The sequence below is a fragment of the Plectropomus leopardus genome, chromosome 4, assembly GCF_026936395.1.
Source record: "Plectropomus leopardus strain MGB_pleo_1.0 chromosome 4, ASM2693639v1, whole genome shotgun sequence".
Classification (NCBI taxonomy): domain Eukaryota; kingdom Metazoa; phylum Chordata; class Actinopteri; order Perciformes; family Serranidae; genus Plectropomus; species Plectropomus leopardus.
In genome coordinates, this window is record NC_142179.1 from 7,632,775 (window position 1) to 7,647,653 (window position 14,879).

Sequence of the window (14,879 nt, forward strand, 5' to 3'; positions counted from 1 at the left end):
CGTCCCTGCCGTTGTAAGTGCTGGTCGTCATGGCTCAGAGAGTCAACACTCAGAGCACAGAGGTTCCTCTCAGCACTATGGAAACATGTCAACATAACAAGCCATCCAAACTTTATACAAGGACTCTGATTGGCTATTAGGAAGAGTGAAGCATTTCTAAGTAGCTCAAACAGTTTAGCAACACAGGGAATCATACCTGCTGGTCAAATGCAGTCGAGTGATTTCCCTGAAAACAAACAAAAAGAGCAAAATTTGTTAAAGGCTGCAGAATATATTTTTCCTCACCATTGCTCAGCGTCAAAGTCATGGTTCATGGGAAGAAGTTGGCTAAGGAGACGCTGCTGCCTTCTGTGCTGGAAGACGATGACGCAGAAACACAAAGTGAGAAGCTGCAGCTGGGAGAGGTAGGAAGCTGACCATCCAGCCAAGTCTGCTTGAGCAGGGGGAGTGTGAACAACCAGGTAGGCGAGCAGAGATTTGTAGGACTGTTTGGAGGCAGATTTTAATGAAGTTTTAGACTTGAAAAGACGGAGAGAGGCTAGGTGAGAATTTAAAGCATGTTATTCACCTGCAAGAGTATATTAAGCTTTAGAAATGAAGGTTTGAAAGGAAAGCTTAGATTTCCAATTTATCAATCATTCACCCCATATGTTGGTGAATGTGTTGTTGTTTTTTCTCAGTTTTTGGGTTCTTTGTTCACAGGTGGCATACTACAAACAGTTTTCTTCAAGGTAACACAGAGTAAGCGAGTGAGATAGAAATGGTCATCCAGGGTGAAGTATTCCCTTAACCATAACAGCATCTCAAGACACGTCTGAGCACTTTCCTTGCTCAAGGCGAGGAAATACAGACTCAAAATTACAAGCTAAAGACCTGCAATTTTCTATTTAAAGATTGCTCTTTTGACCTGTGTATGCACATGAATTTATTTAACAGAGGGGACTCAGAGAGTCACCCTGAAAGTGTCCCAATTACACTTTTATGTAGTCTAATCACAGGACTGCACCAAACACATTATGAAAGCTGCACATTTTTCAGTACACAACCCAGTTGGATGTCCACACAAAAAGTGCATTAGAACATGTGAGTGTGTGGTCACGTGCCAAATTCTGATATTTCTGTGTAGCACATTTAGTGCTGAAAATAACAATGTACTGAGAAATGTAGTGAGTTTGCCATAGGCCTTCAAATGAAGGGAGTAAAAAAACTAGAACAGTCTGCGGTGAGAGAGGTTATAGAAAAGAGGGAAGAAAGGAGTAGGAGGGTAGGAAATTGGTCACAAAGACTGGGAGGACAGAGAGATACGAGCTCAAAGAGACAGTTCTCCACATTGACGGACACAGTTGTCCAAAGTGTAGGTATCAGTTTTATCTTCCTGGCAGCAAATCTATCAAATCTCCTGACTTGGGCTGCCAGCAACAGGCAGCTTTGAAGAGTCACGATGTCTTACTTTCTCATTCTCCACCCAGCAGAGAGAGAGACGGACAGAGGTTGACATGCGTGGGCCAAAGGACAAACGCTCAAGTCCTGGTGGGAATGTGCTAGACAGAGGTCAAAGAGAGGGTGAAGAGGAAGAGGAGGAGGAAGATAATGAAGATGAGGAGCTTGGAGAAGAGGAAAGTGTTGTCTTTGATGACGACTTCGATACAGATTTAGAGCTTGAAGGTAAAGAAGGGATAATATAGGGTGGGAAAGTTATCACATTACATGATAAAGGGTGTGATGTTCCCTCTCATAAAAAAGGGAGAAAGTCTTGGTGATGTGAGTCATATGTTTGAAATGAGACATTTTGCTCTGTTATTTTCTGTTTGAAATTTCACACCAGACTCTAGCACAGTGATACCCAACTTACTGCCAGCAGGCGATATCAGGTCCCCGATAGGGTGCCCTGTGGCCCCCCAGCTATTTTCTAATTCACAGTAAAAATAAAGTGATTCACACTTGTTTTTGTACTTTTAGTAAACAGAAGGTGCCAGAGTGCATAAAACAGCATAAAAATAGAGCTTGTTTATCCAAAACTGTGCCAGTGGACGATCCCCCAGCACTTTCCGAAAGAGCTCCTGGCAAAGCCCATACTGTCCAAAAATTAGTGAAATGACCTGAAATCCTAGAAATGTCCTAAAATCCTAGAAATATCCTAAAATCCTAGAAATGTCCTAAAATCCTAGAAACATCCTAAAATCCTAGAAACGTCCTAAAATCCTAGAAACATCCTAAAATCCTACAAATGTCCGGAAATCCTAAAAACATCCTATAATCCTACAAATGTCCTGAAATCCTAGGAACATACAGTGTATTTGGCTGCTCCGAATGGCCCCTGGCCTCCTGTCATTTAGCAAAAGTAGACCCAAAGCAAAGCAAGTTTAGTGTCTCTGCTCTAGCAGTACACAGTATTTTGAGTCTTAATTTGATCTAGATCCAAACATGCATTGCTAAAGCAAAGCTTTCCCGCCACCCCATCTGTTAATCTTTTCTCTTCTGCTTTCCATCTTCTCACTCTCTAAATGATTTCAAGAAAGAAATAAAAAACAAATCAAAACAGTAACTCCTACATGCACCTGCCCACACATGTAAAGCCCTGTTCTGCATCTTAATGATTTCATCCCAGTCTTTGTGTCAGGCTTTCTTTTCACCACAAGTGAAAACCATCTGGTGTAAATGAGCTCCCCTGACAGGGCCAAATCAGCCACGAGGGAGTTTTCAATATCACACTCAAAAGGTCCTCCTGCGAGGGAAAGTGCCACATCTCTCCTTTTACAAAGAGGCATTGATAGCGAACAATTCAGACAGTCAGTGTCTTTATTCACATTGCAGATAAGGAGGAGGCGTATGACCTGACGGGGCAGGCGTGCTACATGGAGGCGTGTAAGGTGTTACAGGTTGTACCTGCTTCTTACTTCCTGCAGCAGATGCAAAGTAGTGAGCTGTCTATGATGCATCGCGGTCTGGGGCCGAAGGTATGTTGATCATAAATTAGGGATTGTGTGAAAATTATTAGAAGGTAAGAATCATAGGAGGGATATGTGTATTTTCTTTATGCTGAAGGAAGGTTGGTCTGACTTTCACTTATTCATCTATTTCTGACCCAATTTTATATTTCATTATTATTTGATTCTATTGTTTTTATAATTTGGAATCGAGGTGCGGGGCAAACATATTTCAGTGCTCAAGTGCCTCTGCAGACACTCAGCTGCCATCTGTGAACGGTTCAGCCTTTCAGTGACAAGAGCAACTGTTGAAGGGAAACTTCAGTATTCTTCATCCTGGTCCCCATTTTCACAGTTTTTGTGTCAATGTGACTGATGGAGACAACTTCTTTGAAACTGGTCCAGAGACTGCGGCAGCTAGCAGCTGTGAAACAGACTATAATGTTAAGAAGTTGCTGCATTTGGCAATATCAGTATGTCAACTAAAAGTGTTTGTTTTGCCACTGAAAGACTCTGATTATTAGTGTCTGACAGCATTTTGGGAAGGACCCCACAGATAAATGTTTTATTTACCTTTTACTTGATCTGGTCTGTTTGTTATTTTTTGTAACCAGCCAAGCTGGCATCGGACATTAGTATGTTGGAAACTTATGTTATACAGACATTACATTTTGGTGATGATACATAAGGTGCCAGAGTGCATAGAACAGCATAAAAATAGAGCTTGCTTTTTCCAAAAAAGTGCCAGTGGAGGATACCTCACACCCTCCGACAGAGGTCCTGGCAAAGCCCATAATGTCCAAAAATTAGTGAAATTACCTGAAATCCTAGAAACATCCTGAAATCCTAGAAATGTCTGAAAATCCCAGAAATGTCTGAAAATCCTAGAAATGCCCTAAACTCCCAGAAACATCTTCTTACAAGAAGACTCTTACAAATGTCCTAAAATCCTACAAATGTCCTAAAATCCTGAAAACATCCTAAAATCCTACAAATGTCAACACCTACAGTTCTCATAGCTCACTTTGGATTATAGCGAGAGTGCTACCTGGTCAGCACCAATAACGCAAAGGAAAAGTGGGCAATGAGTCAGATATTTCCCTCAGGAGTTGGTCAGTATTGAGTTCACAACATGTTTCTGCTTCTCCCAAAGTGGCCATCGGTTTCACCTGGAGTAAGGGATTCGATCTACATATTTGAACTTCTTCTTCTTCTCTCTCTAACACCGTCTCACATCAGCCCACACCTTTTTTTCAGTGAATGACTAATTAATCCAAAGTCACATTCACCTTCACGGGGACTGCACTGATCATGGCAAAGTCTGGGGAGCACTGTGGTAAATCCAATGCAGCAGAGCTTCAAGGCGTTTTCAGCCCTTTCCCTGGAAATAGATCATGAATGTAAAGATCTTTGCAGTACAATTTACATACAAAATTGCATAAGTGTGGTCTATTATATAGATCCTCCAGTACATAATCAATTTGAGAGTCCTTCACCCCACTGAAGCTAGGCTGCTGGCAGATTAATAATCAGAGAGAGCTCATAATGCAGATCTGTTTTAATTTACCTCTTTCTTTAAACCCAAATGACAGCACATGCTTTTGACCTTGAGACATGTAAAAGTAGCTTTATTATTTGGTCCCATCAAGCATTAGGACACAATATCTATATTGTGTCAAACATGTTTTCGCTATCATGTAACCCTGAATATACACAGATGTACACAGATCTACCGAAACATAATCAAAGACGTTTTTGGCAGCTTTACACCAAACAGGAAATACATTACTTCAACTAATGGATCTCATTACATTTCATTTCATTAAGCACATGAAAAAACAACAAAAAAAACTTTTTGGCATGTAACCCTGTATCCTCATATGAGGATATTCCAGTTTGGGTTTGCAGCACCTTCTGCTTAACCCTTTAAAAGCTGGATCAACATCAGTTTTTTTTTTTTTGTTTGTTTGTTTGTTTGTTTTTTTTTTTGCAGCATTCAGACTCTTTTCGCAAGTATTTAAACCTTTGAAATGTGATTTCTTTCCAAAATATGACAAAAAATGCAGTCACCAACTTGGCATGAAATGTCCCAAACATTGCAAAAATTAAAATGTGAAAAAATGACCTGAAGCAGTGCTAAAAAAAAAAAAAAGGCAGAGATTTTTACCATTTACCATTTTTTCTAGCACTTTATTTAGTTAATTTTCTTTTTTTGCTCTGTTACTTACTTTCCCTTTTTCCCTAATTTGGGGGGGGGGTCCTGCCAATTTTTGGGACATTTCTTGTCAATTTGCTGATTGCCTTCTTTCCACGTGTTTTTGTAAAGGAATCCAGCAAATTTGCTCAGCTTTTAAGGAGGTTAACTGAGACCTGTTGTCCTTCTACACGGACTTTTTAAGTGCCATCTAGTGGTGGCAAAAGCACAACACACTAATCCATGTAAAGACAAGATGGCAGCCATCTGGCAAGTCAAGTCTTCAGCAGGTCAAGACACAAGTGGACAAGGTATAGCACCTGATCAAATTTTATGGTTGAAATTTGTGTATTTATGCTTAATATGATGTTTGCAGTTTGATATGGCATGCAAACTTAACACATTTTAGCAATTGTAACAAGCTTAAACGCTGTAAATTAGAAGGAGCTCATTTGAGGACATTAGGACTTTATTATTGTCTCATTTTAGGACATTTGGACTTAATTGGATTATCACAGCAGTTTGCAGGCCAGTTAGTTGTGACTGGCTCTTACAGACAAAAGGGGCATTCCTAACTGTAAGTATGGAGCAAGAAAATTTCATTTACAAAGCAAACAAATCACAAGGCTTAAAAATGTCCTGTTGTTTGCTATTTTGTTTTTGCACAGTCATGTTGAGGCAATGAAATTGATAGTTTTAGACCTGAACAGTGACCCCAAACCCTTAAAGTTACCAAACATTGATTACATTTTGCATTGTTACAATGTTCAGGCATTGAAATAAACTGTTTTATATTTAATTTCACACTTGTGACTGTTAAAAATAAACCCATTGTCCCCATATGAAAACTTTTTTTCTCAAAAACTACTTACTGTAGAAATACATTGCTTAGTTCTTTATACTTATCAGGTCCTACTAATCCCAAGTTGCTCAGAGAAATTAAAGATGTATACCAAAGAAAAGCTCAGGTCTCAGGAGGATGCTTTGTAAAAAGATATAGGCCAACATCTATAAATTTTTTTACACTTACAACCTATGTAACCTTATTTTAGCTCATAAATCATGTGCAATTGCATGTAATTTTAATGGTAAATCAATGTGAAACTGCTCTGTGAGGGAATTGTACAGACAGAGGGAATTGTACATTTTTGCAAATTTGAAAATCCATTGCCTGGAGCTCTTAGCAACACATTTTGACATTTTTACAGGCTTCCACCAGTCCATAACGCTGTAAATGAAAGTTGTAAAAGTAAATCCATTCCCTAACAAGCCATTTCCCGAGGTTTTGGCCTCAGTAATGTCTTTCAGGCAAATTGAATCTGATTTTAAATAAGTATTCACCTGTCAATCAGAGAGAGTAGAAGAAAAGTAACAAAGTGCAGCTGCCGAAGGTTATTTGTTTAATGTCTTGCAGAGTGATGGGCTTCTCTGATCTCTATAAGAAAAATACTCTGCATGCATTTAAATGCACTATCCTCTGATGGGGTTCTCATTTCTCTTTAAGATCAAGTTAACATAAGGCTTCATGCAGCCAACTTTCTCATTAGTCGTGCTAGAAACTATAATTTTCATGTTCTGCGAGCTTCATTTCTGACCCACGCCTCCACACACAGCTCCGTTCTGCTTCATTTGTCTCACACAGGTTTAATATTCACCCCTCTCTCTCCCTCTCTCACTCTAGCTCTCTGCCCACCTGCATCAGTACATCTACTCTTTTAACTGGAATATGGATAAGAAAATATACTGCAGTGAACAAACAGAAGAATTTCACTTTGAGGAGAGGTTTGGTTGTGTGTTTGCAGGGCACCAAAGCACTGGCAGTTCCCCTGGTAACCAACACTTCAGTACTGAGGCTGAACCTGCGAGATAATTGGATGGAAGGAATGGGCGGAGCTGCCATAGCCGAGATGTTAAAGGAAAATTGTTATATTACAGGTGGTTTTACAGGGCACTCAAGCATGCACACATTTTCTCTGCCTTTTCCCTCACTCTTTCACATTCTTGTAGCGAAAGTGCCACCCCGACTCCCACTCGCACGCCACTCACCTCAATTATGTGCCATATATATCTGGGGTCCATGTTTCATATTTGTTAAATGTCAGTCAGTTCAGGAACCAATGGAGAATGACTCCTCTGAGTCATGTGGGCTCTTTGGGGTGACGTTATTTTTAACATCCCTTTGTCAGACACCACCATTCAGCTTTCGGGGGTAATCCAGTTTGGGAGCATACAGTAAAACAGTTTAATTGCTAATACAGAGTTTTAAAGGAAACCTTTTTTTCTAATTTAACAAATAAACAGATATACAACTAGAAAAATGCACTCAGCAGAGTTCAGATGTCCACCAGGGGGCCGCCCATGCTGCTTGTGTTCACTTTAGACTTTAGAGTTCTGCAGCTAAAAGGCACTGTATGTGGAAATATAGATATTATGTACAATAATTGTGAGGATAATGTATTTTTATAACTAAAACACAGCCACAAACCTTTGATCTATTTCATTCATAACTGGAATTTAATGGTATTAACTTTGTCTGTAGCTACAGTACAACAAAGAAGGAAATACCAACTGAAATACTAAAGGCTACTGATGCAGTCTTAAATATTTTGTTGAAACATTTCTCTGCAGTAATCAGGCTACCAAAACTATCAGAATGACAATAAGCAAACTTTAAACAACTGATTTATACAGTATAAAACAATAAACATATTTTGAATTGTGGAGGATAAACTTCTTCTGTTTGGACTCTTTCATGATGGGAAACACGTCACCTTCTCCTCGTATACTTGTGTGTCAATCCTAGAGGTGGACCTTGCTGACAACAACCTTGGGGATTATGGAGCCAGAGCCGTCGCTGGTATGCTTAAAGAGAACAGCACCCTGGTGAGCCTCAATCTGTCAGGAAACCATTTCACAGACCGCTCCGCTGAGCACTTCAGCCCGGCACTGATCACCAACTCCAAGCTACAGCACCTGGACCTCAGCTACAACGCGCTGGGAGAGCGTGCAGGTAGGACAGCCATTAGTTATACATAATAAAGGTCACATACTTTCTTTAATGCCTTAGCCTTTCAAAAAATGAAACAGGACCCGTGGCTCCCATTTTCATTAGGTGGATATTAAAGATTTCCACTGGAGATACATATTTTCACATACTTTGCATTCGCAGCAGATAATAATTGAACTTTAGGTCCCTAAAAAAGTATATACGGCATCGATGGATAGCAAAGGACATTGCAGAGGTGTGGCAAATGTAAATGAGTTTAGTTTCTCTGGACAGAGCTCTATCTCTGCTGTTTAACCTTTGAAACATGGACAAATTGGCTTGATTTCCTTAAAAAAAACCTAGAAACTAAAAAAAAACTAAAAGAAACTACCCAAATATAAGTAAGAAATTAAACCTGAAATATTTTATATATATATATACAAAAAAGGAAAATCATGACTTAAAAATTCTAATAATTGCTTAAAAATTCTAATAATTCCGTGAATTATTTAAAAATAGATATTAATGATAATTATAAATATTGTTTAGTTTTAGACATGTTTTAAAACTAACTAACTAAATTGCTAATTCCTTTCAAATTGTAGAACCTTTCTTGCCAAGTTGCTCACTGCTAAAGTATTAATACGATACTGTAAAAATACTCATGTTTCAATACACATGTGCTTAAATTATTAAAAGTAAAAGTACCAGATTCCAGAAATACATTTTTTTTAAAAAACACCCCAAAACTCTTTTCTGTCTTCTATAGTATATGTTAAGTGAATATCCAATAAAGCTCTTTCAATTGACCAGTTACTGCGATAAATGCAGAATAATTCAACATGTGCTTGCTTATATCTACTTCATTAGATTCTTAGAAAGCCCCTCTCATAAAACCAGTAAGAATTTTGCCGTAATGGTGTATCCTTCTCTGTGAGCCGTCACAGGACAGCAGGCAGCAGCAGACTGTGGCATTCAAAGGTCAAGAACATTTCGCCTTCATTAAAACCGCTTTTAATTATCATGTGGATGAGCTTTGTGACAGGCCCCTTGTGGCAGAATGGCAAACCAGGACGCAATGAGCATCTGATGTCGGTAATTGAAAATAAATCTGTCTGTGGGAAAGGGGACACCGCTGTTGCACTGCCATGTGTGCTGCTATGATTCATCCCCACATATTCAATTTTAATTTTTCCATCGCTGAAATATCAAAGGACATCCTTGTGCTTTTTGAGTGCACTCTTCCATATAGCATAGAGAAAGCAGTGTACCAATCAAACACTCATTCATTCATGCTATGGTTTTATTGCTTTTTCAATCAGGCACAGTGAGAGCGTCTTCTTCTGTGATTATGGAGTGCTGTGCACATTCTTATCCCTGTGATAAAGTGGGTGAGATGATGATGGGGATCTTTCTCCTCAGGATCTCTGCCTGCACAGCCCTCACTCACTTTTGCTTATAGGCCATGAAACACACAATCGCGCCATCTCAGTGGAATCTACTGGAGATAAGTTGCCCTCAGAGAGTCAAGAATCTTTGATTATGCTTTTTTTGACACCAAAAAATATCTGTCGTCATAGATTATTTTCCATGCATCAGTCTCAATGTGATTACTTTTTTTGCAAAATCAAAGTTCAGCTATTCGAGAAACTGCCTCAAACACGTACAGACTGACTGATAACAGCGATTTATATTCATTTTGAACAAGTCATTGCAATTTACTGAGAATAATAGACATTTTCTTTGCTTTTCAATGAAATAATGGAACTTTTTGTTTCTGTTTTGTTCTTATCTTGTTCCTATCCAAAGGAAAACACCTGGGAGACTCTCTATCAGAGAACACAGGGTTGAGATCACTAAGTCTGGCCTGGAACTGCATTCGAGGAAGAGGAGCTGTGATGCTGGCCAATGGCCTTGGGGTAATACGCCTAAAAAAAAAATCAATATTTGAACACTATATTCGTTTTTAACTCATGCGAAACAAAAGAGGATTTACAGGTTAGAACAAGTTTTGCTGCTACAATAGCCTCTTTTGGGAAGGCTGTCAGCAGGGTTTTGGAGACTGGCTGAGGAGATTTGCTCCCATTTCAGTCACAAAATCATCAGAGGTTGGACACTAATGTTGGGCGGTAAGGCCTGGCTCGTGGTCCATCTCATCTCAAATGTTGGATGGGGTTGAGATCAGGGCTCTGATGTGCAGGCCATCGGACCTGGCTTTGTGCATGAGGCCATCATTATGGTGAAACAGGACAAGCCTGTACCCAAATTTTTAAGTTTAGAGTGCACTGCTGTTAAAAATGTAATTGCATGCTGAAGCATTACAATTTTCATTTACTTGTGCTGCTTACAGATGCCTCCCACAAGCATTTAGACCTTTGAACCCAGAGCAAATTGTGTGATTTCTTTAAAAAAAACATGGGAAAAATGACAATAAGAAACTTGGTAAGAAATGTTCCACAAATTTCAAGAAATATTTAGATTTAGACAATTATTTGAAAGGAAAAAGCTATGGTAAAAGATAGGAGAACAGAAAAGGCTAGGAAAAACTATATATATAACCTAAGTGAAATAGAGCAGTAAAATAATGAAAGTCTGTGAACTATTAGAGAAGTCAGTTTTCAGGCGTGATTTAAAAGCGGGAACTGAGTCAGCGGATCTGATGCTCAGTGAAAGGTCGTTGCAGAAATACATATACTGGACACCAGTGCAATGAAGCCAAAGTTGGTGTGATGTGCGAGGATCGTTTATCACTCTGTATACTGCCCATGGGGTCGTAACATTAAGCACCATCCAGTGTGTGACTTTGTCGAACCAGGATATTCATATGTCCACCACAACAAAGCATCCTAACCTACTTTACATTGCCATTGTTTCTGTGGTGCTGGCACGTAATTATCACCACCACCACGTAATGTTAAGAATTTAGGGTCATTTCATGAATTTCTTATGACAGGATGTTTTAATCCATTCCCTAGACATTTGTTGTAATGTTTTTGGTTTTATTAGTCTAGTTTGTCTTTCGATGCATATTGCTTTTACTGCAAATGGACACGAAGGATTTGTAGAACTAGCATTGCAACAAGTAACAAGATCATCATGGTGATTTTGAGTTTGTAAACTTGTATATGAAGTTTAATAGTATGATTCAGCTATGCAGTTTGATAATTGCCACTGGAGGAAAGTACTGTGTATTATAACCTGGCTAACTCGCTCATCTTGCTCTGTGCAGCAGCCTCCTGGTCAGGTATTCATTAAGCGTCTCACAGCAGGAGAGACAGCACCGACGCAGTTCTTCCCCCTGTCTTAATGACCAAGCCGGTCAGAGGGACCTGATCAGTGGGCTGCGCTGACAGGAGTGATTGATTCGGGACATGAGAGGCTGATTACGTCAGGATCTATACCGCTGTTCTCTCGCTTCAAATGAAAGCCTGCCTTTTGTCCTCAGATAATCTTGTTAGAAAACTTGCTCAAGTTTGACTTGCTTTTGCTTTTGAGATCTTTCCTTATAAAAGACACATTCTTTTCTTTCTTTTTAGGGAAACATTTTCCTCAGAACAGTGGACCTTTCGTTTAATGGCTTTGGGAAAGAAGGAGCCATCGCTTTAGGACAGGCTCTGAAAGAGAACACTGTTTTGGAGGAGTTGAATGTGAGGTATGAGGCTTTGTTATCTTCATATCTGGTGATCACATTATTTCACTGTAATTGAGTTAACCCTTTGAAACCTATGCTGATGTCACATTTGTCACTTTTCTTGTGCTGATGTCTTTCACAAGTATTTAACCCTTTGAAACCATACTAAAGTGGCTTGACTTCTTTTAAAAACATAGAAAGAAGGCAATGAGTAAGTTAGCAAGAAATGCCCCTAAAATTTGCAAGAAAATATCTGAAATTAGCAACAAAAAAGGAAATAAAAGTCACAGAATAAATAAAGAAAATTATATTTATTGGTGCTAAAACAAAAAAATAAAAATGATAAATGATATAAATAATAATATTGTTTTCTGTAATCTAATTTTAGTTATATAATTGTAATAATTATTTAAATAGCTTTCTTGATATTTTTCCCTAGTTATTTAGTAATTCTATGATTAAACTTTCTTTCTTGCTCTTTTTCTCTCTGTCTTTAGCTAACTTTTCGGTAATGTTCTTGTCACGTTTTAATGATTTTTTTGCAATTTCTGGGACATTATATGCCAAGTTGCTGATTGCTGTTTTTTCCTATGTTTTAAAAAGAAATCACGTTTCAAAGGTTTAAATACCCGCAAAAAGCAAGGCTGTTTAAGAAATCGAGCCGGTTGGTTTGATTTCTTTTCGAAACATGGGGAAAAAGGCATCAAGAAGTGCCCTGCTGATTTCAAGAAATTTGCTCAGGTTTTTAAAGGGTTACATGCTTGAAGTTGTTAGGTTAGTTTTATTGAATTCTTCCTTAAATTCCAAATGGGAGCAAAAAGCATATTTTACCATGTGCAGTACTAATTGTTAGGCAAATCTAACACATTATATCCTCCTGGTGAGGGCAACTTCCTTTACATAGATCTACCAATAAATCTCTAACTGCAGACATCTTTTTTCTTAAAGTGAGACTATTAACAAAGTTCAAGTAATTCAGTATCATATGCTTCCCAAGCAAAACAAACCTCGCCTCACAAATTTCCAGACATTTGGGCTACGTGGATGAATAATACCATTTAAAAAATAACACTTTATGATTGCTTCCCTCACACTCCAACACACTTTTGTTTGTTCTCTCCATTTGTTTCTTGCCACAGTAACAACCGCATACCCCCTGAAGGAGCTCTCCGCCTTGCCATGGGCCTCAAAGTAAACAAGACAATCAAATCCCTGAACGTAAGCTGCTGAAAGATTGGTTCTAGCTCCCAAGTCAATGGGGGGCATCAGTGGGTAAAATGGGATAAATGAATGGATCACTGTACTTTGTTTTAATGTCAGCGCCCCAGCAGAGATCTCAGGGGCTCATCTTAACTGTCTGAAACAGCTTAGTGATTGAAAAGAAGTTATGGGGAGGACTTAAAATTGAGCTACAGCCTGAGCATTTAATATTGATTTTATGAATACTTCTGAGTTGAAAATAGATTTTGGGTGTCTGGTGAAATAAACATGTCTGAAAACGTAATATAAACAGATAAATGTTAGGCAGTTCAAGATTTAGCTGTTAAAACTGTGATCGGTTAGTGAAAAGTTCAAAGACTTTATCCTATTTGCATTTTCATATATGAAAGCTAATTATTGCAAATGCTGTTTGTTGTTTTCCTATGCTTTTTAAAAATATTATTGATTTCTTGCAATTTGGAGAACTTTTCTTGCCAAGTCGCTCATTGCCTTTATTCCTCATGTTTTTGAAAGAAATCAAACCAATTTACTCAGGGTTTAGAAGTTTAAACACCTGTGAAAGGTGTCTGAACACATCACAAAAAAGTGATGTTGAGCGAAGTTTCAAGGGGTTAACTTTATTTCAGGCATCTGACAAAAATCTATTCAAAGAACCCATTGATTTAAAGATGAGGGAAGCGGGAGTGCTCAAATGCTAACTCATTTCCGGGTTTTAGGACTCATTCCCGGGACACTATAGCCTCCACCAGAAAGCCAAAAACTGTTTTTTTGGTTTTTTTTTTTTTACAAAATGCTAATATGTTCCTTTAAAGCTGACTACATCCAGTGAGAGGGTTGATTTGAGCTGAGGCATGGGTGGAAATCAATTTTAAAACACCATAATAGCCTTAAAAACGTATCTCATCACCTTCTTAACCTCAGTAAAAACCGCAGTAAAGACCCCCATCTGTGGCGTTATTTCCATATTTTTACATTTCTAATGTCTGTCTTTGCAGATGGGAAGGAACCCCATTCAGAGCGCTGGGTGTTATGGGATCCTCAAGTCTGTACAGGAAAACCCAGATTCAGCCGTGGAGGCATTAGACTTTTCGGTAACTTGCACATATCCCACCTCTATGAGACTTTCTCCTCCTTTCAAATTTATTCACCCGCTTTTCTGTTATCACTCTCTCTAGGACATCGCAGTAAACCAGGATTTTGAAGATCTGTATTCAGCAGTGAAAGAAATACTCCCTGCGCTTACAGTAAATCATGGGGGCAGAATTGGCACATTCAGGAAAGCAAAAGCTTGAAAAGTGTTACTGTAATTGCTGTACTTTTATGCCAGAGAAGATGGAAGGGAGTCTTGTCAAAGCCCCGTGGACGTTTTCATTGGCAGATGAACCAACGGATGGATGCGTGCAAGGGTATCATTTTAAAAAGATGTCAGTTTTTTAAAAAGAGCCATGAGAGCATGTTCCACTGAATGAAATGTTTTTATATCAAATAAAACTTGTTAAATATGCAATCATTTTAAAGATTATTCAGAGAGGTTGCTCATTTTCCAAAAGACATACACAGCATGTGTGCGTGCTTCAAGTAATTGAACACAGGCATACAATACAGGTATTGAGTATGATTCTTTTTAGGTATGATCTGATTTGATGTTATATAATGTCAGTGGGTAGAATGATGGAGAGGATCAGGGAGCACCACATTGTGTATGAAAAGAAGCGAAAGTGGGTTGCACAAAAAGGATTTAAGTACTGTATGACTAGTCTAATAGAGAAAGCAGCTTTGAAAGAATAATCCACTGTTAGATAAGAGACCTGTTTACTGCAGCAGGACAACTCCAGCAGTGGTAGATACAGTGAGCTGGCATTTAGAGACAGTGAAATGACGTATATGTATTTGTTTCAATGGATGACTGAGTTATGTCTA

At 38.6% G+C, this 14,879-nt stretch overlaps 1 protein-coding gene across 3 annotated transcripts; it reads left to right on the forward strand.

Annotated features, from left to right (window-relative positions):
- The first annotated feature begins 96 nt into the window (after positions 1-96).
- On the forward strand, positions 97-14,466 carry lrrc74b (leucine rich repeat containing 74B). 3 transcript variants are annotated; one of them, XM_042488781.2, is made up of 10 exons: positions 101-404; positions 1,470-1,665; positions 2,815-2,957; positions 6,924-7,056; positions 7,925-8,131; positions 9,917-10,026; positions 11,644-11,759; positions 12,878-12,956; positions 13,955-14,050; positions 14,135-14,466. In XM_042488781.2, the coding sequence occupies exons 1-10, from the start codon at positions 306-308 to the stop codon at positions 14,249-14,251; spliced, it is 1,296 nt and encodes a 431-aa protein (XP_042344715.2). In that variant the 5' UTR covers positions 101-305; the 3' UTR covers positions 14,252-14,466. The 3 variants fall into 3 exon arrangements, with proteins under 3 accessions (XP_087932588.1, XP_042344715.2, XP_087932587.1); XM_088076461.1 differs by having other exon boundaries at positions 1,473-1,665; XM_088076462.1 differs by lacking the exon at positions 12,878-12,956 and having other exon boundaries at positions 97-404.
- Positions 14,467-14,879: the final 413 nt, after the last annotated feature.